We start from the raw sequence: 27,960 nt of genomic DNA, 5'->3' as shown, positions 1-27,960 counted from the left end.
GAATACATAGTCATATCATAGAGAATACATAGTCATATCATAGAGAATACATAGTCATATCATAGAGAATACATAGTCATATCATAGAGAATACATAGTCATATCATAGTAAGAGAATACATAGTCATATCATAGAGAATACATAGTCATATCATAGAGAATACATAGTCATATCAGTAAGAGAATACATAGTCATATCATTATAGAGAATACATAGTCATATCATTATAGAGAATACATAGTCATATCATAGAGAATACATAGTCATATCATTATAGAGAATACATAGTCATATCATTATTGACCATAGTAAGAGAATACATAGTCATATCATTATTGATCATAGTAAGAGAATACATAGTCATATCATTATTGATCCTGGTAAGAGAATACATAGTCATATCATTATTGATCCTGGTAAGAGAATACATAGTCATATCATTATTGATCCTGGGGCATTATAGTAAGAGAATACATAGTCATATCATAATTGATCCTGGTAAGAGAATACATAGTCATATTATTATTGATCCTGGTAAGAGAATACATAGTCATATCATTATAGTAAGAGAATACATAGTCATATCATTATAGTAAGAGAATACATAGTCATATCATTATTGATCCTGGGGCATTATAGTAAGAGAATACATAGTCATATCATAATTGATCCTGGTAAGAGAATACATAGTCATATTATTATTGATCCTGGGGCATTAATTTTTGTTGATATCGTGGGTTGATTGTTTCACAAATTCCACAAACACATTGGCATATTACCGACCCAAATCTTTGTGTGTGTGTGTGTGTGTGTGTGTTTTGTTTTTCAAAATAAAAAAACTCCAGGAATAAGCGTGTCAACGAAAATAGTAAATGTTTTGAAAAACCACAGAACTTTACGCCTACGACTTTAAAATGTACACATCTATTACATTTTCTATAATTATGGAGAGTCCTTGCCAAGTGAAAATTGTATAAACATTAAATGTAATTTGTTTAAATCATTTGTGATCGTTTGTCTTTTGATCTCCAACAACAAATTGGTTTAAACCAAAAAAAATAATTAAGCCGCCTTATGGGAAAACTGGGCTTAATGCATGTGAGGCTATTAACGTCCCAGATTATTATGTGCTGTGCGGACTGCGCAGGCTAATCTGACATGACAGTTTACGCACATGCATTAAGTCCACTTTATCCAGAACGTGGATCAATTACATCTTTCAGTGCGGTGCAACGTGAGTGCCTGGTCGGAATGGTCGGCATGTTCGGTACGGTGTGGTACGGGTCGTAGGGAGCGCAGCAGACGTGTGTTAGGAATAACCACCTACGACTGTCCCACTTTGATCGATGACGCCGTCTGCTATGCAGGCGCTTGCAGTAAGTAGTTGTTAGGCCCGTAAACAATGTTTGATTATTATTATATGGCAGTCGCTATTTGAGTTGGCCCTGACTGGAGGTTTGATCATATTTCTCCCGTGATTGAATTGAAACTTGAATTATGTCATCGCAAGTAATGATAGATGTTCACAAATCCTCAAGCAAAAAAACAACAACAAAAAACAACACCTGTGTCGACGTTAGTAATGAATGTTGATATTAGCTGTTAAATATGGATATATAACCCTCAGAAATAAATTTAACATACATTACATGTATATGAATGATATTACATGTGTACATTACTGTCTACACCGTGCTTTCAGATTGCGGAACCAATGAGTATTACACCAACTGTACGACTTGTGAGGACACATGCGCCAATAGGTACGATGGAGAAAATTACGTGTTTATTAACTTTATGTACATATCACAATGAGAAACATACTAGTAAGGCTTAATCCCGGTTTTATAAGTAAAAGACCTCTCCTATACTCTCGTGAGGTTGTAAACCGGTTTTATAAGAGCAAAACCTCACACGTATCATATGTAAACCGGTTTTATAAGCACCAAGCCTCACAAGTATCGTATGCAAACCGGCTTAAATTTATCGCCAAACCTCATATCTATCCTTTAGTTACAGTTTTATACGCGCCAAACATCACACGTATCCTCGATACTTGGAATATCGTAAGCAGACTCAGACATTAAATATGAAAAATATTGTGTCACTGCCTTGGAAAATGCTAAAATACATTGGTGTTTGAAACAGCCATAGGCCTCCAAACCCTAACACGCAGTTTCCAACAAAATCTATAACCAAAATTGAAAAGTAGTTTGCTCAAACTTGTTTATGCTTCCAGTGTTTACATTCACCTGTTTTTTGCACTTTGATTTATTGAAAGTCCCAATTGTTAGTTCACCCAAAATGACGGGGTTCATCTTATTAAAAATACCGCTAGCAAAAGAGCTTTGGTACTTGCACAGACAGTATCTACGTACACAAACAACACACCCACATCATCTGACCTCGTTTTGACATTGACGTTCATCTAGTTTAGGATTGACACTTATTTAACCCTTTGCATGCTGGGAAATTTGTCGTCTGCTAAAATGTCGTCTGCTGAATTTCTTAAATTAGCATTTTCTTCGATTGTTTCCAAATAATATGATCAGAATAGCAAACAGTTTGGATCCTGATGAGACGCCAAGTTCTGTGGCGTCTCATCTGGATCCAAACTGTTTGCAAAGGCCTTCAAAATTCGGCTCCCGCACTGAAAGGGTTAAATGGGTCCTAGCATCGATACTTACATGGCTTCCGATGGGAGCATGTGTTTATTGATTTTAGCATCATGTTTTATATTATCCTTTTTTACCTTAATAAGAATATAAATTATCAGAAATTTTCCAAATGTTATCCATATTTATTTTGTAAAAAGTAATTCGAATGTGACAAAACCTGATTCAAAAAATGAAAAAACAATTTAGTGTAGGCACAAATATTCAGGTATGTGTAGTTTGTGTTAACCACTTTTGTTTGAACTCCAATGTAGTATATTCTAGCCATGCTCTGGGAAAACGGGGCTTAAAGTATGAACGTCAAGTGTCGTCCCATATTAGCCTGTGCAGTCAAGTGTCGTCCCATATTAGCCTGTGTAGTCAAGTGTCGTCCCATATTAGCCTGTGCAGTCAAGTGTCGTCCCATATTTGCCTGTGCGTCAAGTGACGTCCCATATTATCCTGTGCAGTCAAGTGTCGTCCCATATTAGCCTGTGCAGTCAAGTGTCGTCCCATATTAGCCTGTGTAGTCAAGTGTCGTCCCATATTAGCCTGTGCAGTCAAGTGTCGTCCCATATTAGCCTGTGCAGTCAAGTGTCGTCCCATATTAGCCTGTGCAGTCAAGTGTCGTCCCATATTAGCCTGTGTAGTCAAGTGTGGTCCCATATAAGCCTGTGCAGTCCACACCTGCTAATCATGTACGACACTATCCGCCTTAACTAGATTTTTGTTCAGACGATACTTGAAACAATGAAACAATAAAATAACAGCGGAATGTGTCGTCCCTGATTAGCCTGTGAGGGCTGCACAGGCTCATCTGGGACGACTTATAACGCTTATTCTTAAAGCCCGAATTTCCATAGCGAGGCTCATATAGTTTTTAACATCTTACTCATGTTCAATTTGCCAGGCTGACGTCAGGGCCCTATGCTGTATGTAACCGGACGGGCTGTTTATGCGCGCGCGGTTACTATAGAAACCAGAAGGGTCAGTGCGTCACGGGCAATCAGTGTGAGGTCTGTGTCGTAAACGGAGAGGAGAAAAAGGTGGGTTTATCAATGTCGTAAACGGAGTGAAAACAAATGTGGGCTTATTGATGTCGTAAACGGAGTGGTGACAAAGGTGGGTTTATTAATGTCGTAAACGGAGTGAAGACAAAGGTTGGTTAATGAATGTCTTAAACGGAGTGGAGAAAAGTGTGGGTTAATAAATGTCGTAAACGCAGTGGAGAAACATGTGAGTTAATTAATGTCGTAAATTGAGGAGAAAAATTTGGGTTAATTTATGTCGTAAACAAATAGGAGGAAAGGTATTTTAGTTAATGATTTACAAATGCTATTAACATTATTATGCGCATATAAATCTTTTAACAAAACCTCTGGAGAGATTTAAACTATATTGATAAGCATGAATCAATGTATTTGCTTCTATTTCAGCCCGGTGAAACTTGGGCACCAACTGACAACAAATGTGTCCATTGTGAATGTGTGAACGGAGACGTCATGTGTTCCCCTCGCTGTGAGATACCGGTCTGTAAAGAGGTAAAACACATACGCTTTAAAAAGTCAAATGACGTCATCAAAATACACAAAATACTGAACGCTTTTGCTGTTTAAAAAAACAAGTTACTTTTCCGATTGTGTTAATGTCATCGTGTATATATGTGCATGAAGCAAAATTCCTTTTCTATTAAATATTGGAGTCGTTTATGATTGGCTGTTGTGATTTCAGGACGAGACGCTCAGTTATGACGTCACAGATCCGTGCTGCCCGCGGTGTGTCAAACAATCCGGTAAACTAGTATGCCAAAAACGGATTGGTCCAAAATTTAAAATCTCCAACCCATTCAGAATAAAGAATAGACTTAGAACAAAGAAATAGCACGTCTGATTTTGAAATTGTACATGATTCCAGGGGTGCCTTTGGTGGCATGAAATGTCCTTAAAAGAAATACGTCATTAAAGGTTGTAAATGCCAAGTTTGACTTAAAATTTAAGCAATTCTTGAACATATCAATGTAAAGAATACTTTTTTTTATTATTCGTAAGTCTTATAAATGTTTGGTGAATACGGATCAAGCTGTTAAAGTTAAGTTCAACCCACCTGTTTGCTCTCTCGTAGACACGTGTCAACTGCAGAGGCGCCTCGACTTCCTGTACGACGCCGGCCGCACGTGTCGCTCAGTGGACAAGGTTGAGTTCACATTCTGCACGGGCTCGTGTGGAAACAGCACCGCCTCACCCCAACTGTTGCTTCACACCGGATATACCCTGGACGTCAGTTGCAGGTCCGTATTATTTCCTTCTTTGCTGTTGACTTATACCATTTACATCGCTAAGATACTGCTGGAAGTTTTTAACCGGTTCTGGTACAGTGGTCCAAGAAATAATGCTTGACTATTTACTGGTTGCCATGACGAATTGAATACCACTTAATGACCGAGAAGTCACGGGCACAGGCTCCATTTTTGGAGCGTTATTAAGATCTCCTTCCCCGATCGACATCAAGTAATGGACTCAAGATCGTTTCCATTAGCCTTCGGCTGTCGATGCAATCTATCTAAAATTTAGGTTTAAACTATTACTTCCTCAGTGACTGAGTGAAGATTTTGGCCGCTCCCAAAAATCAGAAGTCCAAAAATAAGCGAACATTTCTTCTTTTTTTTTGAAAAAAACAACAACACGAAATTTCATTCCGACAACTATCAATGATTCAACAGTAATAATAAAACTCTATAGTGTTAATAGAAACGACCAGGTCTACTTTAAATCAAACCGGTGCGGACTGGTTCTGCAGATCTGTTTGTTGACGTTGGTTGCGTTACGTATGAAAATATGGACCACTAATTATGACATTTATTACGCAATCACGTTTTTGTCAAGCATTACTCGCGGCTATGATTTACTACGACATATTGCACATAAACTGATTTGTGTTTACGCACATTCAGTCAGTACAGTAGCGAGTCGATCAGTCAGTACAGTAGCGAGTCGATCAGTCAGTACAGTAGCGAGTCGATCAGTCAGTACAGTAGCGAGTCGATCAGTCAGTACAGTAGCGAGTCGATCAGTCAGTACAGTAGCGAGTCGATCAGTCAGTACAGTAGCGAGTCATTCAGTTAGTACAGTAGCGAGTCGATCAGTCAGTACAGTAGCGAGTCGATCAGTCAGTACAGTAGTGAGTCGATCAGTCAGTACAGTAGCGAGTCGATCAGTCAGTAAAGTAGCGAGTCGATCAGTCAGTACAGTAGCGAGTCGATCAGTCAGTACAGTAGCGAGTCGATCAGTCAGTAAAGTAGCGAGTCGATCAGTCAGTACAGTAGCGAGTCCATCAGTCAGTACAGTAGCGAGTCGATCAGTCAGTACAGTAGCGAGTCGATCAGTCAGTACAGTAGCGAGTCGATCAGTCAGTAAAGTAGCGAGTCGATCAGTCAGTACAGTAGCGTTTTCGCACATTCAGTCAGTACAGTGGCGAGTCGATCAGTTCAACGCATATTATATGAGCCTCCCACTGTGTCAACGGGGCTTAATGCATGTGCGTGAAGTGTCGGATCAGCCTGTGCAAACTGTATCAAGGGACTAGACTTTCCGCCTCAACTGAATATTCCCCAAGAACTGACTTCCTTTAAAAATAAAATATTATACAAGCGGAAGGTTACGTCCCTGATTAGCCTGTGCGGACTGCATCAGGGACGACTCTTTCCGCCTTAACTGAATATTCCCCAAGAACCTACTTCCTTTGAAAAATAATATATAACACAAGCGGGAGGTAAAGTCTCTGATAAGCCTGTGCGGACTGCATCAAGGACGACTCTTTCCGCCTTAACTGAATATTCCCCAAGAACCGACTTCCTTTAAGAATCAAATATTACCCACGCGGAAGGTTACGTCCCTGATCAGCCTGTGTGTACTGCACGAGCAAATCACGGGTGCCACTTGACGCACGTGCATTAAACACCGTTTTCACTGAGCTCGATTATATAAATACGACTGAATGTCTTCAATAGTGTCTACAGAGCATTAACCCATTTATGCCTAGCGTATAGAAAAAAGGCCTTTGCAAACAGCGTAGACCCAAATAAGACGCCGCATTATGCGGCGTCTCATCAGGGTCTGCGCTGTTTGCTTTAAGGAATTTCTGTAAGAAATATTCTAAATATAGAAATAAATATACTGCACATCCTTTATGTTGGAAATAAATTGATCCAGTTGAGAAGGATGGGAGAGTCCACTAGGCATAAATGGGTTAAAGCAGTGCAGATACTGCGTGTGATGTGAGTGAAAGATATAAACGATCTTTCTTGCACCAAGTTTGTTTGGCAATATTCTCAAGATGCAACGCTAACTTGAAAGTTTGATGTCTTCTTAAGTTGGACCATATTTCTTTGTGAAATAATAAATTATCTCCAGATAGTTTTGCCCACACTTTTGACACTACTGCACTTAAATTCTGTACCGATACAAATTGCGATGAGAACTGTAACATCCCGTTTTTGTCATAAATGTGTGCTGTCTCTCACGACAGATCCTGGTCGTCACTGTTAATATGGTGTGCGCCTTTATGACAGGAAATGTTACAAAAACCTCCTGAAAATGTCAAGTTTGCAAAACCATAAACTTAAAAAAACATTATTGTTTTCGGTGTACATGTTGGTATTTTATACGTTGATACAAAATACCACTAGTTGCACCGTCTGTAAATGAGTCGCGTTCTGGGAAAACCGGGCCTAATGCATGTGAGTAGTGTCCGTTCAAATTAACCTGTGCATTCCTGACAGGCTAATCATAAACGACAATTTCCGCTTTGATGGTATTTTTCGTTGACAAGTTGTCCCTTCTAAGCAAAAGACTGTAATTAACGAATATTCATCGCTCTTATACTTAAATCTAAGAATTGTTTGGTGGATACAAGTCTAGGCCTTACACCTTTTTCCATAAGCTATGTGTAAGTATAGCTTCTCGTGAACGATAGCGTCGTATAGTCTATCTTAAGTGAAGCACTTGCGTCGTATAGTCTATATCAAGTGTAACACTTGCGTCGTATAGTCTATATCAAGTGAAGCACTTGCGTCGTATAGTCTATCTCAAGTGTAGCACTTGCGTCGTATAGTCTATATCAAGTATAGCACTTGCGTCATATAGTCTATCTCAAGTGTTGCACTTGGGTCGTATTGTATATTTCAGGTGTTGCACGGGAGACGTGGACCGCTACAGCGTGGTGAACGTGCTTTGTGGTGAGGGGATAAATAAGCGACCGACCACCGCCCTTGTTCCCGTCATGTCCGCGTGCAGGTGTCGCGCATGCGCGGAGTCACGTGGTATGTCACGCGCTACATGTGATTTGACGGTCATCTTTAGCAGGGGTCTTATATAGACCCTCACCAAGATAATTGAAAACGATTTTATTCCCCGGGATTTGTCAAGATAATCTTTTCCAATTTGTTTTTTATGCCCTCGAATGATCCGGGTTATATTGTTTTTGGCCTGTCTGTTAGTGTGTCTGTGTGTCTGTGTTTCTGTGTGTCTGTCTCAAAACTTTTACCTTGGTCATAACTTTTGCAATATTGAAGAGAGCAACTTGATATTTGGCATGCATATGTATCTCATGGAGGCATGCACATTTTGAGTGTTGAAAGGTCAATTTCAAGGTCATCCTTCAAGGTCAAAGGTCAAACGAAAATTCAAAGCGGTGCATTAGGGGGCATTTTGTTTCCGACAAACACATCTCTTGTTCAATGTATTATCCCCAAGATTGTAGCGCCATGACTTTGCTCTACATATTGAAAAAAAACCTTGATGCAAATCAAAAAGGAACAACACTTTGAAAAACGTGCTAAATGCATATGCACTTTCAATCTACTTTCAATCTTGATTGAATTCTTTATTATGAAGAGACTCCCTTTAAACGTAACGATCAGTAAACGCGGAAAGTGACGTCTCTGATAAGCATGTTCAGACTGCACAGGCTCATCTGGGACGGTACTTTACGCTGATCTGGGACGGTACTTTACACTGATCTGGAACGGTACTTTACGCTGATCTGGGACGGTACATTACGCTGATCTGGGACGGTACTTTACGATGATCTGGGACGGTACTTTACGCTGATCTGGGACGGAACTTTACGCTGATCTTGGACGGTACTTTACGCTGATCTGGGACGGTACTTTACGCTGATCTGGGACGGTACTTTACGCTGATCTTGGAAGGTACTTTACGCTGATCTGGGACGGTACTTTACGCTGATCTGGGACGGTACTTTACGCTTATCTGGGACGGTACTTTACGCTGATCTGGGACGGTACTTTACGCTGATCTGGGACGGTACTTTACGCTGATCTGGGACGGTACTTTACGCTGATCTGGGACGGTACTTTACGCTGATCTGGGACGATCTGGGACGGTACTTTACGCTGATCTGGGACGGTACTTTACGCTGATCTGGGACGGTACTTTACGCTGATCTGGGACGGTACTTTACGCTGATCTGGGACGGTACTTTATGCTGATCTGGGACGGTACTTGACGCTGATCTGGGACGGTACTTTACGCTGATCTGGGATGGTACTTTACGCTGATCTGGGACGGTACTTTACGCTGATCTGGGACGGTACTTTACGCTGATCTGGGACGGTACTTTACGCTGATCTGGGACGGTACTTTACGCTGATCTGGGACGGTACTTTACGCTGATCTGGGACGGTACTTTACGCTGATCTGGGACGGTACTTTACGCTGATCTGGGACGGTACTTTACGCTGACCTGGGACGGTACTTTACGCTGATCTGGGACGGTACTTTACGCTGATCTGGGACGGTACTTTACACACATGCATTAAGCCCGGTTTTCCCAGAGTGAGGCTTACATGTTTACTCCAAAGATTTTGGAGCCTCCCCCCCCCCCCCACTATTATGAGGTTCAAATTCAATCTCACCCCTTTGAAAATCTTCAAAATCACATACCATATCAACAGGTCTTTAAATGAAAATTATATCGGTACGCAAAAGAGATTTTGTAAAATACAATCCAGAGTGCATGTTGAAATTGTGTAAATGCATCCCAAACTCGATAATGATGGTACACTATTGATAAGCCGCGTTCTGGAAAATACGGGCTTATTGACTGAGCGTAACGTTTTAATCCAGATTATCCCGCGTATTCCGCACAGGCTAATCATGGACGACACTTTCTGCTTGTATCATGCCCCCCCCCCCTTTCGAAGAAGAGGGAGTATAATGTTTTGCTGGCTGTAGGTCGGTCTGTCTGTCGGTCTTTCGGTATACCACTTCGTTTCCGATCAATAACTCGTCAACGAATTGACTGATTTGCTTTATACTTCACATGTGCATTTGCTTTAGGCAGTAGATGACCCCTATTGAAATTGGGTCAATAGGTCAAATGTCACTTTCATTATAAGTGTGAAAATCGTTTCCGATCAATAACTCATGAAAGAATTGACAGATTGGCTTGATGATTCACATGTGCATTGAACTTTGACAGCATATTATCCCTATTGAAATGAGGGTCACTTGGTCAAAGGTCAAGGTCATTGTCATTGTCATAATAAGTGTGAAAATCGTTTCCGATTAAAAACTCGTCGACAAATTGACCGATTGGCTTGATAATTCACATGTGCATTGGCCTTGGACAGTAGATGATCCCTATTGAAAATTGAGTCACTAGGTCAAAGGTCAAGGTCACTGTCACAATAAGTGTGAAAATTGTATCCGATCAATAACCTGTCAACGACGAATGAACGATTGGCACGATATTTCACATGTGCATTGACCTTGAACAATAGATGATCCCTAAAGCCTTGTTTGGGGGGGGGGGGGGCATGTGACTCACATGACCCCGACCGTTCAATTGTTCATTTAAAGGCTCAACTTTGCGAACATTCAGTTTAGGCGGAAAGTGTATTTTGATATGCACGATTACTTATGCAATGAGAGTAACAAATCGTGTCAAACCTGTTTATAATTTAAAGGCTACGTCGGAAGAAGCAAAGTGTTATGGCCTCCTATTGATTACGTTTTGTGGCGGTTACTTGTGGCGGTTACTGTAAAATCCTTTCTTTTCGGTTATTTTTTGGGTTGACCGATCCATCGGAAAATTTGATTTCAATTTGTTCTCTTTTTATGCCCCCGGTAGGTTGCATTATAGCATTTGAACTGACTGTCCGTCCGTCTGTCTGTCCGAAAACTTTAACATTGGCCATAACTTTTGCAATATTGAAGATAGCAACTTGATAATTGGCATGCATGTATCTCATGGAGCTGCACATTTTGAGTGGTGAAAGGTCAAGGTCATCATTCAAGGTCAAAGGTCAAAAATTACAATCCAAGGGAAGTAATAAGATTTAAAAGGGAGATCATTTCTTAACCTGCCCAATGATATATTGAAATTTTATTTCAAAGCGGCGCAATAAGGGGCATTGTGTTTTGACAAACACATCTCTTGTTTTTCTCAAAGTCAGACATAAGCGAATTAACGTGTCCAAGAAAAAGTCTCCTTTAATCCACGATATTTAATACCTGCGATATAAATGATTTTCCGAAAAATAATTACCAGAAAGCTGAAGTAAAATAACAAAAGATTGCTTTACGTTTCATTTTGCGTTTTTATTATCACTTTTTGTTGCAGAATCTGTCCCAGCGGACGCGTTCACAGCAACAGGAAAACGGAAGTAAATATACAAATTCGCACATGCGCGGTACAGGACTTCGAAGTCGCTCTATGGACACGAATATAAATGTTGTAGTTTGCAATTATTACTGTAAAGTCTAAACGTATTTATGTTGTTATTGTGTATCGTTTGTATGACATGTTTGTGTCCGAATGATGGTATTTAAATGTTCAGTGTTTTTCTTTGATTAATTTACCTTTTGCTCGTCTTGAGTCACGCTGGATCAGATTAATTGCAAACATATATCTTACAGCATTTTATAGTATTTCAAAGCGTATCGTGATAAATACTCTCTGGGAAAAATAACTGGTTGATCGTATTCATTTTGATTCGTAACATTTGTGTCTTGTTCTGAGAAAATTGGGCTTAATGCATGTGCGTAAAGTTTCGTCCCAGATTAGCCTGTGCGCACAGGCTAATCAGGGACGAAACTTTTCGCTTTTAGGGTATTGTTCGTTTAAAGGAAGTCCCTCCTTACCGAAAATCAAGTTTAAGCGGAAAGTGTCGTCCCTGAATAGCCTGTGCGGACTGCACAGGCTAATCTGGGATGACACTTTACGCACATGCATTATGCCCAGTTTTCTCAGAACAAGACACATTTCATCACTGCGTCACTGACCAGCATTATACACCAACAAGCACGTATGTGTTAAAATAATAATGCGTAATATCGCTACTGAAAGACATTGGTCGATTTTACGCCGAATTAACAAGACACAATATGTGAATCGTCATTAAGAATGAAGTCACAACTACAATGATCGAACTGTGCACGTTCTTTCTCATCAATAGTACCCATGCATTGTCTTAAACAATGCTTCAATAAAAAAAGATGTCAGTCGTCATAAAAGATGACGCTCCATGTTTGAAGAACGGGTATTAAATTACCGTGGTTGACTTGATTAAATGCCTTTTATCAATCAATCCACTGATATTATTGGTCAATCTTTAATGTATCTAGGAAATCCACTGTCGTGATTAGGCTGTCTAAAAACCGAATCAGTTCACTACCGTGATGAAGAAGGCTTAAAGTATGGAAACAAGTTCATCGCCGAGATTATTAATGCTTGAAGTATCAAAACAAGTTCACTACCCTGATTAAGAAGTCTAAATGCATCTAACTATTTCACTGCAGTAGTTAAGCTGTCTTAATGTATATGATTACTCCATTACTGTAGTTAAGCTGTCTAAATGTATATGACTAGTCCACTGCAGTAGCTTAGTTGTCTAAATGTAAATAAATAGTCTTCTTCTGTAGTTAAGCTGTCTAAATGTATATAACTAGTCCACTGCTGTAGTTAAGTTGTCTAAATGTATATAACTAGTCTTCTACTGTAGTTAAGCTGTCAAAATGTATATTACTAGTCAACTGCTGTAGTTAAGTTGTCTAAATGTAAATAACAAGTCTTCAACTGTAGTTAAGCTGTCTAAATGTATATTACTAGTCCACTGCTGTAGTTAAGCTGTCTAAATGTAAATAAATAGTCTTCTTCTGTAGTTAAGCTGTCTAAATGTAAATAACTAGTCTTCAACTGTAGTTAAGCTGTCTAAATGTATATAACTAGTCTACTACTGTAGTGAAGCTGTCTATATGTATATGACTAGTCGACTACTGCAGTTAATCTGTCTAAATGTATATTACTATTCCACTGCTGTAGTTAAGTTGTCTAAATGTAAATAACTAGTCTTCAACTGTAGTTAAGCTGTCTAAATGTATATTACTATTCCACTGCTGTAGTTAAGTTGTCTCAATGTAAATAACTAGTATTCAACTATAGTTAAGCTGTCTAAATGTATATTTCTAGTTCACTGCTGTAGTTAAGCTGTCTAAATGTAAATAACTAGTCTTCGTCTGTAGTTAAGCTGTCTAAATGTATATAACTAGTCCACTACTGTAGTTAAGCTTTCTAAATGTATATGACTAGTCCACTACTGCAGTTAAGCTGTCTATATGTATATGACTAGTTCACTGCTGTAGTTAAGTTGTCTAAATGTAAATAACTAGTCCACTATTGTTGTTGAGCTGTCTACATGTATATGACTAGACCACTACTGTAGTTAATCAGTCTCAATGTATCTTACTAGTCCACTGTCCCGTATGGGCAGTATTAATGTATCTAACTAGTCCACTGTCCCGTATAAGCAGTCTTAATGTATCTAACTAGTCCACTGTCGTGAATAAGCGGTTTCAATGTATCTAACAAGTCCACTGTGCGATAACAAAAATGTATTAAAATATTACAAAGTGAAATTATATTAGTACTTGTCTAAATGGCACAAATTTGTAAATGACGCCAATGACGTGACTAAGACATCTAAACAAACCTGAAACAACCACGATTCCGTCGAACTATGCGTAATTTACAAAAAAGACGAATAAACACAAAACATTTATATTATAAATTTATTTAAAGCAATGCCTCGGCGATTATTTTCTAAGTAAATAGTTGGTACACATGTTATGTGAATGATGCGAATCGCTGGGCGAGAGATCACGTGACTCACTTCTGGAAGGCCATTCCCGCTAGGCTGCTCTGGCCGCGTCTGCAAACAAACATCATCAGAACCATCATAGTCCACATTATACAAGAACAATATCTTACTAAAAGAACCACAACTGTCACAAAACAAAAAAACAACATTCTTTCAAATATATATATATCAAAGTTGAACAGGCTTTCAAGAAAAAGTAATATATCAGTGATGATCGTTTGAGACGAAAAGCACTGCCGGAGAATGCCAGCTAGCTTGTCCGTTTCGATCGGCCACTGTAATGGCTGCAAATGTCCCAGGCTCGCACTCAAAGCGCAATAAAATGCTTAAAGGCAGACAATTCGCCACACCACCATTGCTGTGGAAATGTTTTAGGGTAACGCTCACATTAAATGCGTGACTTTTAAAAAACGATGCACGTTGGTTGACTGAAACGTTTGTAACACATTCGTAGCGCAAATTTAAACACGGTTGCAATAATGTCCAACGTGGTGAATGCAGTTTTCATCGCTTTTCTGTTTGCTCTGTACAACTAAAAACTCAATGATGAAAAACTAATTAATTCGTTCGCTATGTCTCTGTTGCCTTGGTTACATAAGCGGTCTAGCCGCTTGGTTCTGCGTGCGCATCTGCTCTCGTCGCTGCTTGATGAAAGCGATGAACTCGGGTGATGGAGGAGCTCCGGCCGGGAGCTGGGCAGAGGTCAATTGAGCGGCCGGGGATTGGGGCGCCGAGGTCACAGGCTGAGGGGGCTGAGGGGGTTGGGCTGGCGACGTCTGCGGCTGTTGGAGGGAGTTGAGAAGCGCAAGAGTTTGGAGATTGCTACTTCCGCCACCTCCTTGCATCATTCTCATCATAGCGAGCTGCTGGGCCATGTCGTTGCCTGCTGCGCTGTTTCCGCCGGTGCGGCCCCTGTTGACAAAGAAAGCATGCACTGAGTTAGTGTTGTGTAACCCAACGCAAGTTATATATAGGTACTGTATTGAAGAAATGTCAAGTGTCGGCTAAGTACACAGTGTAGTGTACTGCTCTTCGTTTCTGTTTGATGTATATGGATTGCGAAACAAACGCAGGATGTGTGCATGAATTACGTTTGATATTCATGTGTTTTATGCCATATGTTAATGTAGTATTAAAACATGTAAACATTGGACACAAGTTTCCGTTAGTATCTCATATTTTACGCACGAAATCAACGAAAACAAACCCAAGAACCATCATGCCTTTACGGTATTAGATTCGAAAAGTCTTAAGTCATAACTGACTCGTGTCCACATTTATGAGAGTCGATCTGATTTTGTCTATGTACATTTTGACTTTAACATTGTAAAATCGAGTCAAAATGTATATCGCAGAAAATCCTAGAGTCAATGTTCCAAAGCCCCGTATATTACACATTATAAACAATCAACACACACACACACACACACACATGTGTGCCAGTCGTCGTCGTATTTATTCACAGATACAAACGTGGTTATTTAAAACTTGATAATATTATTATGGCGTAGTTATCTCATAACATTAATATTTCCTGTTCTCTTGAAACAAATTGTTGTTGGTACTTGCGTTGGATTTTGAAATACAGCGGAGCGCTTGCATGCGATGATGTACATTGTTACATGATAGGTTAGTGATTGCAAATGCAGTAAATGCTAAACGCGATCGAAAAAATGGCAGCGGTAAATGGCAGAGCAAAAGCGGTATGAGACCGATTCCACTAAGAGACCATGCAATCCTGAAACCAAAGTACCATGCAAATGAGTGGTGTTTATAATATGGTTACATTTCTTAAATTGTTGGTTGCTTTAGTGGTATCTAGAATGCGCTCAACTATCAACAGTGAAGGTTGTATTGAAACAAGTAGGTCTCTTAATTAAACTAAACTCCCCACAGCGGTGCGATTTTGAATTAGTTGTACTCTCGAATGGACTAAACTTTCCACAGAATGGAGTGTTTCATAATACTTTTAACTTGGAGTCAGCAAACGTTCTTAATTTCTCATATTTTAGGAAATGTTAGGAAAAAAAAAATGGATTCCCCTAATAGTCTAAACACTCTGTGCGGACTGTACTAGCTATTCTGGGGGGACACATTACGCTCTGTGCGGACTGTACTAGCTATTCTGGGAGGACACATTACGCTCTCGCATTCATCACCATTTTCCCAGAGTCTAACTTCGATACAAGTCCTTACCTTCGAGATTGAAAAAGGTTGAACAGTGACTGCTGGCTGCTGTCGAGCCTGCAGCGAGGGCAGCCGCGGCACACGTAGAAGCTCTCGGGGCTGAACGGGATCTCTGTGGCCTCGCACATCGGGAACCTGCAACGGAACCGGAAAAAAAAATCAAGCTAGAATTTTGTCACAACCGGAACCGGAAAAACGCCAAACTTTGTCATAACCGGAATCGGAAATACGCCACAAACGTGACTATCACTCTCGGACCGTTTTGTCAACCATGTCCGATTGTAAATCTCTGGAACGCTTAGAATAAAGGAAGGGTTTTGCTCATACAACGCTATATGGTGATGCCTTGTTTCAATTTTCGATATAGAAACTTATTCCTTTCCACATAACATTTCATTCGGACACCCTGACTGACCGACAAACCGACCGACCGACCGACACAGTGATTTATATCTCACACTATCTAACCTCGGTCGTAGGGGTATACAAGATGAGATTACGTTCTTTAAGGAATGAAACGACAAAGTATATACTTTTATACATCATATTTAAAGATGATATGCTTATCAAAGTATTATAAGGGCCTCGTTCTTTGAAAACTGGGCCTAATACATGAGTGTAAAACTGTCGTCCCAGATTATCATTTGCAGTCTGCACAAGCTAATCATGAATAACATAACGCGGATTTTTGTTTTAAAAAAAAGACTTCCTTTAAACGGAAATTCCATAAAAGCGGAAAGCGTCGTCCCTGATTATTCTGTGTTGACTGCAGAGAAAAATCTGGGTCAACTATTTATATTAGTGCATTAAACCCAGTTTCCCAGTATATGTCCAAGAAGAGGCTGTTCAGAACCATGGTGGAAAATAAATTCGAGCTTACCTGCAGCCGGTGGGGGCGGGACACATGGAGTTGAGCATGAACATCATTTGGGGCTCAGTGATACCCTGAAAGTGACAAAAACATGTATAAGAACCGCACATCACTCGCTGCACTAACATATATGGTTATAAGAACCGCATCTCCCGCTAAACAAACATGTACAAAGAATAATAAGAAAAGTCAAGCATTTAGTAAAAAAGCCTATAGTCAAAAGAACCGCCAGGTACTCAGTTGAACAACCTGTAGTTATATAAGAACCGCAAAGTTTTTATGTAAAAAACATGTAATCTGCCGGTGCGGACTATACGAGCGGGACGGGACCTACCATGGCACCGTGATAGTGCGGGCAATATACGCGGGGCATAACCTTCCATGCAACCGTCGCGGTGCGAGCAATATGAGCGGGTAAAGACCTATCATGTAACCGTAACAGTGGGGGCAATATAGGCGGGGCATAACCTTTCATGCAACCGTCGCGGTGCGGACAATACGAGCGGGACGGGCCTACCATGGCACCGTGATAGTGCGGGCAATATGAGCGGGGCATAACCTTCCATGCAACCGTCGCTGTGCGGACAATATGAGCGGGGAATGACCTTTCATGATACCGTGACAGTGCGGGCAATATACGCGGGGCATAACCTTCCATGCAACCGTCGCGACGCGGGCAATATGAGCGGGTAATGACCTATCATGATACCGTGACAGCGGGGGCAATATAAGCGGGGCATAACTTACCATGACACCGTCTCTCTCGAGCTGGACTCGGTCGAGAGGACTGGCCACTGCTTCCATGATCTTAGGCTGTAAACGATTCATGGTGAGGTACATCCAGATCTGTTCTTGCTGGGCTGGCGTGATGCCTGTAGAATAGATGTTACATCCAACTAAATAATTGAGTACTAGTATCCCTCTGTATTCTAAACGAAGGGCCTGTTCTAAAGAGTTCCTTTTCTCTTCTTGAACAAAAGCCATTTAACAATCTATAACAGACATGTCTTCCGCGGTTATTTCTAATATTTTATAATTTGGAGGAATTTATATCCCATCGGTTGATGGCTGACTAAAAAGAACTTTTGTGGTGGGTTTTGTTGTTTTGGGCTTTTTTTCGAAATAATGCTTTCAAAACACTGTTTTCTACCGTTGTCTGTATTTGATGGTAATTTATTTTCTAAGAAGTTGACAGACGTTATCGTTGAATTGCTATAATTAGAGAAGGGAAGATTGATCTTTAAAAACAAACCATTATACAATTTGCGTGGTCGATTTATATACAAACCTACCTGTGCCCATGTCTCCGAGCATTTCTGCGATTCGAGACGCCATGGTGTTTCCCCCTTGCGTTTGGGTTTGACCTTGACCTTGCCCTTGACCTTGACCCTGACCCTGACCTTGGTTGTCGTTGAGCATGTTCATCATCATCATGTTGGTAAGTATATCGTTGCCTATTGGGGTCATATCAACAGTACAATGTGGGGGTCATATCAACAGTACAATGTGTGGGTCATATCAACATTACAATGTGGGGGTCATATCAACAGTACAATGTGGGGGTCATATCAACATAAAAATGTGGGGGTCATATCAACAGTAAAATGTGGGAGTCATATCAACATTACAATGTGGGGGTCATATCAACATTACAATATGGGGGTCATATCAACAGTACAATGTGGGGGTCATATCAACAGTACAATGTGGGGATCATATCAACATCACACTATGGGGGTCATATCAACATTACAATTTGGTGGTCATATCAACAATACAATTTGACGGGCATATATACAGTATGTATTAAAATTGAAATATAGGGGATCATATCAACATGACAATTTTGGTGTAATATCAACGTTACAATTTGATTGGCATGTAAACATTATCGTTTTAAAATTGAAATTTAGGAGATCATATCAACAATTCAATTTGGGAGTCATATCAACATTACAATTTGGGAGTCATATCAACAGTACAATTTGGGGATCATATCAACAGTACAATTTGGGGGTCATATCAACAGTACAATTTTGGGGTCATATCAACAGTGCAATTTGATGGCCATATAAACGTTATCGTATTGAAATTGAAATTAGGGGATCATATCAACACTATAATTTGGCGATCATATCAACATTACAATTTGGGTGTCATATCAACATTACAATTTGGGGGTCAAATAAACATTGCAATATGGGTGTCATATCAACATTACGATTTTGGGGTCATATCAACATTACAAGTTGGGGATCATATCAACCTTACAATTTGGCAGTCATATCAACATTACAATTTTGGGGGCATATCAACATTACAATTTTGGAGTCATATCAACATTACAATTTTGGAGGCAGATCAACATCACAATTTGGGGTCATATCCATACCCATCATTCCGCCACCGCCGGCCCCGCTGAGCATTAACATCGTGGTGGGATCCATGCCGCCGGCACCGCCGCCTGCAGCTCCTCCGCCAGACATCTGGCTCATCATCTGGTGGAGACAAGAATAACTCACTTGGTAAAGCTTAACGGGTATAAAATTATCTGAGCTCCACTCTGTGGACAATGGGCTTACTGCATGCGTGTTTAAAGTCGACACAGATGAGCCTGTGGGGCTTACTGCATGCGTATTTAAAGTCGACACAGTTGAGTCTGTGGGGCTTACTGCATGCGTGTTTAACGTCGACCCAGATGAGTCTGTGGGGCTTACTGCATGCGTGTTTAAAGTCGACCCAGATGAGTCTGTGGGGCTTACTGCATGCGTGTTTAAAGTCGACACAGATGAGTCTGTGGGGCTTACTGCATGCGTGTTAAAAGTCGACCCAGATGAGTCTGTGGGGCTTACTGCATGCGTGTTTAAAGTCGACCCAGATGAGCCTGTGGGGCTTACTGCATGCGTGTTAAAGGTCGACCCAGATGAGCCTGTGACTTACTGCATGCGTGTTTAAAGTCGACCCAGATGAGCCTGTGGGGCTTACTACATGCGTGTTAAAGGTCGACCCAGATGAGTCTGTGGGGCTTACTGCATGCGTGTTTAAAGTCGACCCAGATGAGCCTGTGCAGTCCGCAGACATTCGGTAGGTCGGTCGGATGGTCGGACCAAAACAATGTCTTTCCTCATAATGTCCTAAGAACGCTGAAACCTACCATCATCCTAATTAATGTGATGGTTGCTTTAAAGAAATAAACACGCCTATCGATTTTGAGGTTAAAGGTCAAGGTCATATGGGCTTTTTACATGTCAAATGACTGAAATGATGTTCAAAATAGTTCAAATAAACTTACGGAAAAACGTCTATCTGGTACACACGGACGACATGTTACCGGGTACACACAGACGCATGTGACCGGGTACACATGGACGACATGTAACCGGGTACACACGGACGACATGTTACCGGGTACACACGGACGACATGTAACCGGGTACACACGGACGACATGTAACCGGGTACACACGGACGACATGTTACCGGGCACACACGGACGACATGTTTCCGGGTACACACGGACGACATGCAACCGGGTACACACAGACGCATGTGACCGGGTACACACGGACGACATGTAACCGGGTACACACGGACGACATGTTACCGGGTACACACGGACGACATGTAACCGGGTACACACGGACGACATGTAACCGGGTACACACGGACGACATGTTATCGAAGACACACGGACGACATACGTACCTGCATTGTCATTAAATCCTGCATTTCCATTCCTCCCATTCCAAGAGCAGCCATGCCTCCCATACCCAAGCCCATGCTGCCAGCACCGCCTCTACCCAGCAGCGATAGCATCGCTGGGTTCATCTGTCCCAGCGCTGAAAACAAAGTGAGAAGTCCTTTGTAATCAAAATGATAATATTAAAGCGCTGAAAACAATTTGAGTAGTCCTTTTTAATCAAAATGATATATATTAAAGCTCTGAAAACAATGTGAGAAGTCATTTTTTAATTTAAATGATATGAAAGCGATGAAAACAAAGTGAGAAGTGTTTTTAAATCAAATTAGTACTTTTCAGGGCTAAAATACAGATCGGGATTTCTTTGATATATAATAAGCCTTGTTCTGTGTTATATGTGTTAAATGCATATGCGCAAAGTGTTGCCCCAGATTAGTATGTGAAGTCCGAACAGCCTAATAAAGGACGACATTTTCCGCCGAAACCGAATTTTCGCTAAGAAGAGACTTGCTTTAAACGAACAATTCCGTAAAAGCGCATGGTGTTGTCCCTGATAACACTTTGTTGACTGCATAGGCTAATATGTGACGAGACTGTACGCGCGTGCATTAAGCACAGTATTCCCAGATCAAGGCTTAATGATTTAATTAACAGAATGGTATATTCCGGGGCAGAAAACAAAGTGATCATTCCTAAATTAACAACACGTTCGCGTGAGCGCCTAAAAACAAATCGATGTCTCGGTTATACACCCATCTGGTGACTTTCGTCGATGAAAACTACGTGAAACTTCGTAAACAGAGAAACAATAGTTTAGCTTCCACTTCTGAAAACAAAGTGAGATTTGTTCATAGACAAAACATGATCGCCTTTCAAGCAAAAGAAAAAGTGAATTATCGGTTATAAACCACTGTTGTTGCTCGTAGCGCTTGAAACTTAATTATATTTATATATTAACCCATGTATGCCTAGCGTCTTAAAAAGGCATTGGCATACAGAGAAGACTCATATGAGACGCCGCGTTATGCGGCGTCTCATCAGGGTCAGCGCTGTTTGCTTAAAGGAATTTCTATTAGAAATATTCTTAATATAGAAATAAACATTCTGGACATCCCTAATTTTGGAAATAAATTGATCCAATTTAGAAGGATTGGAGAGTCCACTAGGCATAAATGGGTTGATTTGATTTATTATTAACAATTATGGTCGCTTTCGCCACTGAAAACAAACGAAATTACGTTAACGAACAAATATTGTCGCACACTGCACAGGAAAACGGTTTGATTTCGTTCAGGAACAAATATAATGTCTTCCATCAATAAGCTCAAAAACAAAGTGAGATGTCATTATTAAACAAATATTAGTGCTCCGTCGCTGAAAACAAATGCAGCTTTTTTTGCAAGAAAATGTGTTTGCTTTCGCGCTGAACACATACCACTAGTTACACATGTAATCTGGAGAGAACACATACCACTAGTTACACATGTAATCTGGAGAGAACACATACCACTAGTTACACATGTAATCTGGAGAGAACACATACCACTAGTTACACATGTAATCTGGAGGGAACACATACCACTAGTTACACATATAATTTGGAGAGAACACATACCACTAGTTACACATGTAATCTGGAGAGAAAAAAACAAGTAAGCAGTTATGGCTCAGTAAAAAACGGAAAATAAATTGTTTTGAAATATGTCTATGCAATTTCCAATCTCGAGATTACAGTATACTAAATAATCGTGTCGTGAAGGCTAAATAATCGTGTCATGTAGGGCTGTACTCTCTAAAAAATATCATAGTTGACTCGAAAGCATGTTTTACACTTTAAACTATTGTTCGGGTTTTATCTTTTGGAGATAGTGGTAGGGCATGAAGAGGGGTACACTACTAAATCCCTGAACTATGATTAACTTAGAGACAACAGTAAAACATTGTGCACATTGAAAAAAAGGTTACACTCCACGAGAAAACGGCCGCAAAAGAAGTTGCTAAAACATTCGAGTTCTTTCTTGGTTTATACATGACATATCTTTTTATTGCTTAAATCGATTCAGCTTAAAATGGCCTGGAAGGAAAGGTATGGTTATGGGAATCTCTATGTGCAAAATGTTGCATGTATTTTCGCTTTAAGTTGTCGCTTTTACATTATAGGGGAAAACTATTTAGTATATTATGTTCACCGCGTACACGAAAAGCGTTGATTTGCGTGTAGCAAGCTGTCAATTACAGATGTCATGACGACAGTTTCTGTCTTTACGCCTGTCATTGCAAAACAAAGCGCTCCATTGTGTTAACGCAGATATTAACGTCTTCATTAACGTCGATACATGTGATTATCTGCATAATGCTATCTTTGTGTGTCGCTCTGGAGGGCTGAGTCATTTATCATTTTATCATTTTATGATGCATATTCCGGTTCGTTTTTGTCGCATTTTGGTAATAAATTGCCGTCATTTTGTCACTGTCAGTAAAAATAAAATAAATTAAACGAGTTCCCGCGTGTACCATCATTAATCTTTGTAATGCTATTTCATATTTGTTAACATTTAAAGGGACCCTTTAAAGGTTATTAATGCAAATATTGGAACTTAATAGCTACAGTAAAAACACTGGAATAAAGTTTAAGAAAGAGAAAAAAACACAACTGGGCTCGAAAAACTGACCCTTGGAGTCAGTGTAACACTAAAACCAATCGGCCAACCGTGCTAATGCAGTGATTGGTTTATTTTATACTCCCTTGGAGTGAGTCTAACACTAAAACCAATCGGCCAACCGTGCTAATGCAGTGATTGGTTTATTTTATACAGGCCAACCGTGCTATCGAGTGATCGGTTTATTGTATACAGGCCAACCGTGCTAACGCAGTGATTGGTTTATTTAATACAGGCCAACCGTGCTAAAGCAGTGATTGGTTTATTAACCGTGCTAATGCAGTGATTGGTTTTTTTTATACCTTGGGGTCAGTCTAACACTAAAACCAATCGGCCAACCGTGCTAATGCAGTGATTGGTTTATTTTATACAGGCCAACCGTGCTAATGCAGTGATTTGTTTATTAACCGTGCTAATGCAGTGATTGGTTTATTTTATACCTTGGGGTCAGTCTAACACTAAAACCAATCGGCCAACCGTGCTAATGCAGTGATTGGTTTATTTCATACAGGCCAACCGTGCTAATGCAGTGATTGGTTTATTTGATACAATGCATAAACAATTCTCGTAATGTCACACAATATATAGAGAATATTTGTTGGATTCGATGCATTATCGATTTTATTTCACGAGTGATCATAGAAAATAGTATTTTCTCGAGTGGCGCAGTCACGAGTGGAAATATATATTTGCTACGATCACGAGTGAATTAAAACTGATATTCCACAGAATCCAACAAATTTTCTTTTTATTTTATGCTTTTTTCTCAGTTTATATACATTGTCAAGAGTTTAAGAATTTCGCTTAGATAATGACGTTTTTAGTCCAAAAATGGCGTCATTTCACAGTAAACAGTTAAATTATCGATAATTTTCACTGTTCATTCACGTATATGAGTCACTTTTATACAATTTTAATAGTTGAAGGGCCTAGTAAGTTCAATGTAAAGGGTAAAAGAAATATGAACAATGAGCCAATTGAAAGGGCTGAGTCTCGCTCTGTGAAAAGGGGGTTCACTGCTTATGCTTAAAGTGTCGTCCCAGATTAACCTCAGCAGTCCACACGGGCTAATAAGGGACGACACTTTCCGCCTAAACTGGATTTTTTCTAAGAAGATTCTTTCTTTGAACGAAAAAAAAATCATAAAGGCGAAAAGTGTAGTCCCTGATTAATCTGGGACGACATCTTACGGACATGTATTAAACCCCCTTTTTACAGAGGCTGAGCTCTTACAATCCGCTCATTGTACCAAACTGCTTTGACCCTAACCCTTGGCTTAAATAGGCCCTAAAACTATGAAAAGTTTATAAAAGAGATTGAATGAGTCAGGTCCTGGGAAAACTGACATTATTGCATGTGTGTAAGTGTCGTTCTACATTAGCCTCTGCAGTCTGTGCTGTCCGCACAGGCTGAACGTGGACAACACTTTTCACGTTTACTGGATTTCCTTTGAGAAGAGACATCCTTTAGACACAAATTAATTGAAAGCAGAAAGTGTCGTCCTGTATTAGCCTGTGCGGACAACATAGGCTAATCTGGAGCGACAATTTCGCAGTGCATCGAGCCATGTTTTCTCGAAAGTTGCTCCTTACAAACAATACGTTAATCAAATATTAGAATGTCACACAGAGATGTTTAACGGCTGATAAACAAACGAAGTTGATTGAAAAATATTGATTCTTGCGTTATCTGCGCATATATGAGCCGCGTTCTGAGAAAACTGGGCATAATGCATGTGCGTAAAGTGTCGTCCCAGATTAGCCTGTGCAGTCCGCACAGGCTAATCAGGGACGACACTTTACGCCTAAATTGGACTTTTGCTAAGAAGAGACTTCATTTAAACGAAAAATGTCATAAAAGCGGAAAGTGTCGGCCCTGATTAGCCTGTGCGGACTGCACATGCTAATCTGGGACGACACTTTACGCATATGCATTATGTCCAGTTTTTACAGAACGCGGTCCATAATTTTGCACTTGCAATGAGAGCTTTATTTTACGATATTCAGCTCCGTATTCCGCTCGCCTTGTTCATCAACGCACTGTCAATACATAATTATACAGTGTGTTGTGTAAGAGTTAAACTAAATTCGTGCGTTTAAGACAACACATATTTGAATACATACATTGAGTTTTAATTATCTAATACCGTGAGGCAAACTTAAAAAATACGAGTTATTACGAGGCAAGAAAATAAAATTGATACGTACAAAACATGAACAATTAGTTATTTTCAGTAATTCTATTTTTTTTAATAATCACAGGAGAACATTTATCGTGTGTTTTAATTGCTTAAATTTAAGTCGTAAGATAAACATTATCGTAAGTTAAAAAAAGTCCATGGAATATAAAAGTCGCATGGTTTATAATTTTGAAAAATGATGTGTAAGAAAGAAGCCATGATTATTCGACCAATAATCTTCCTTCATTTACTGATTGGACCGAATCAAGCATTTTCCACAAACACATCGGTAAGTGACCGACGAAACACCTCATGTTTCTAAATTCGGAATTCCACGAATTAACGTGTCAACGAAAAAGTATATTTTTTTCATAAAAAACGCGAAATTTACAGGCGACGAATATGAATGATTTAACAGTATTCTCAAGTGTCATTTGTTATGAAAAAATATTATTTGGCGGCTTAAATTTTAGCGCTTATTACAAAAAAAAGAATGAGAATATTGTAAATAATTAATATTCGCGCATTTCTAAACCCCTGAAATAGGCGAAAAAGAATGTCCCTGAACAATAATTATAATTTAACAATATATTCTCATTGGGCCTTGCTCTGTGAAAAGTTTGTTCAATGCATGTGCGTAAAAATGCCGTCGCATATTAGCATGTTCAGTCTGAACAGGCTAATCAGGGACGACACTTCATTCTTGTATGATATTTAACGTTTAAAGAAAGTGTCTTCTTAGCAAAACTTGAGTTTAGACGGTAAGTTACGCCCCTGAATAGCCTGATTAATCTGGGACGACACTTTACGCGTTTGCATTAAACCCCCTTTTCGCAGAGCAAGGCTAAATTATTTGTGAAGCATCCAAATAGAGGCCACTTACCATGCTGCGAGCATAAACCAAGCAGGAGTATGGCAATCGTCGTCTTCATCCTGTGAACGCAAGATCCCAACTGAGGAGCTCTCTCTAGCTGACGTACCGTTAGACATAAATACGTCGCCGTAACGTCAGTCGAGCACGACCTGTCAAACGCTGAGCGTAACGTGACAGCTCGCGGCGCTGCGGCACAATGGATAGTTCATATTTGATACAAATGCGTTTTTCGTGAAGCCGACAATTAATTCGGTGATATTAATAGTTGGCCTCATGCGGCGGCAATCATTAATCATGATACGCCGACTATCTCTGGAAGCCGCCGACTATCTCCGGAATACGCCGACTATCTCCGGAAAACGCCGTAAGATTTGTGTGCATGATACGACGAATTTCCGAGATACATTTGGAAAGCTGGGCTTGGTGAAAGTGCGTTAAGTATCAACCCAGATAAGCCTCATCTGTGATCACACTTTACCCGCATGCATTTAAACAAGCTTTCCTCGAACGATGCTGTTTAGGGAAGCGTGTTGAGACCTTGTGTACAGCAATAATTGGGCCAATTGCACTTTACCGGTACGTAAATAACGGAAAAGCGAACCCTAACCCTTACCCTAATCCGCAACACCTAACACCTTGAACGCAACACCTAATAATTATTTTAATCTTATATATATCCTAGTATCGGGGGCTACCGCCCCCAAACCCCCGCTTTGTTGATAGTGGTAAACAACTGCGATCCGGTAAAGTGCAATCTAGCCCAATAATTAACGATAATTACCGGAGGTTTCGTACGGTGTTTGGAGATATACCGGCAGATGAATTCCTTAAGTTTATGTCAAATATGAAATATTTGGGTTGTGCTCTATGAAAAAGGGGTTAATGCATGTCCGCTAAGTGCCGTCGCGATCAGCCTGTGCAGTCCGCAAAGGCTAATCAGGGAAGACACTTTCCCTTTTTATGATATGTTTCATTTCAAGAATTACTTACTAAATATAGTACAAACGTATCTACAATCATTGCGACTAACTCAAACCTCAGTAAATAAGTAACCAGGATAAATATACGTTTAGGTAATTAAGATATAAAACATACATATAAAAATTTACATGTTCCCTGTCTGCCTAACCCGATCCATGGACTATAACCACAAGAGTCAATTCAAAGTCACTTCTTAGCAAAAATCAAGTTTAGGCGGAAAGTGTCGTCTCTGATAAGCTTGTGAGAAATGCACCGGCTAATCTAAAACGACATTTTACGCACATGCATTTAACCCCTTTTTCATAGAGCACAACTCATAAATATATATCTGTGTGTCATTTCTTTTGGCGCTTATCAGATTGTTCTTGCACAAGCAAATTAATTATTTGAAAGAATATGCTGGAAACTAGATCTATGCAAAAAGAAATTCAGAATTTCGCATATGTTTAAAACAAGCTATGCAGTTTTATTGCATGGACATAAAGTATGGAAACTATTCCGATGAAATTACTATATATATAAAATAATTGTGTACGCTTTATTGTGTTGTTATGTACAAAGTGAGACATTAATAAACTGTTTTATCTGTCTGACAGTGTCTGTCTGTCTGTCTGTCTGTATGCCTGCATCGAAAGTGGGGATTGAACTCGGGTCACTTAGGTGGGAAGCCTGAG

At 39.9% G+C, this 27,960-nt stretch overlaps 2 protein-coding genes across 3 annotated transcripts in view; one reads left to right on the top strand and one right to left on the bottom strand.

The window, feature by feature from the left end:
- The window catches only part of LOC127840423 (uncharacterized), a 61,465-nt gene extending 49,951 nt beyond the window's left edge, over positions 1 to 11,514 (top strand). Inside the window, exons 33-40 of the mRNA XM_052368838.1 lie at positions 1,225 to 1,377; positions 1,704 to 1,764; positions 3,566 to 3,701; positions 4,092 to 4,196; positions 4,387 to 4,447; positions 4,777 to 4,942; positions 7,839 to 7,972; positions 11,299 to 11,514. Coding sequence (XP_052224798.1) covers positions 1,225 to 1,377; positions 1,704 to 1,764; positions 3,566 to 3,701; positions 4,092 to 4,196; positions 4,387 to 4,447; positions 4,777 to 4,942; positions 7,839 to 7,972; positions 11,299 to 11,345 — 863 coding nt within the window. The 3' untranslated portion in view covers positions 11,346 to 11,514. The remainder of the gene's footprint in view (positions 1 to 1,224; positions 1,378 to 1,703; positions 1,765 to 3,565; positions 3,702 to 4,091; positions 4,197 to 4,386; positions 4,448 to 4,776; positions 4,943 to 7,838; positions 7,973 to 11,298) is intronic.
- Positions 11,515 to 13,731: 2,217 nt separating this feature from the next.
- Positions 13,732 to 26,424, bottom strand: LOC127843139 (uncharacterized). 2 transcript variants are annotated; one of them, XM_052372981.1, is made up of 8 exons: positions 26,315 to 26,424; positions 20,598 to 20,731; positions 19,285 to 19,390; positions 18,185 to 18,346; positions 17,640 to 17,764; positions 16,902 to 16,966; positions 16,031 to 16,156; positions 13,732 to 14,746 (listed from the first exon to the last, which is right to left on the bottom strand). In XM_052372981.1, the coding sequence occupies exons 1-8, from the start codon at positions 26,361 to 26,363 to the stop codon at positions 14,425 to 14,427; spliced, it is 1,089 nt and encodes a 362-aa protein (XP_052228941.1). In that variant the 5' UTR covers positions 26,364 to 26,424; the 3' UTR covers positions 13,732 to 14,424. The 2 variants fall into 2 exon arrangements, with proteins under 2 accessions (XP_052228941.1, XP_052228942.1); XM_052372982.1 differs by having other exon boundaries at positions 13,732 to 13,885.
- Positions 26,425 to 27,960: the final 1,536 nt, after the last annotated feature.

The sequence above is a fragment of the Dreissena polymorpha genome, chromosome 8, assembly GCF_020536995.1.
Source record: "Dreissena polymorpha isolate Duluth1 chromosome 8, UMN_Dpol_1.0, whole genome shotgun sequence".
Classification (NCBI taxonomy): Eukaryota; Metazoa; Mollusca; class Bivalvia; order Myida; family Dreissenidae; genus Dreissena; species Dreissena polymorpha.
This window is presented reverse-complemented; position numbering and strand designations above follow the sequence as displayed.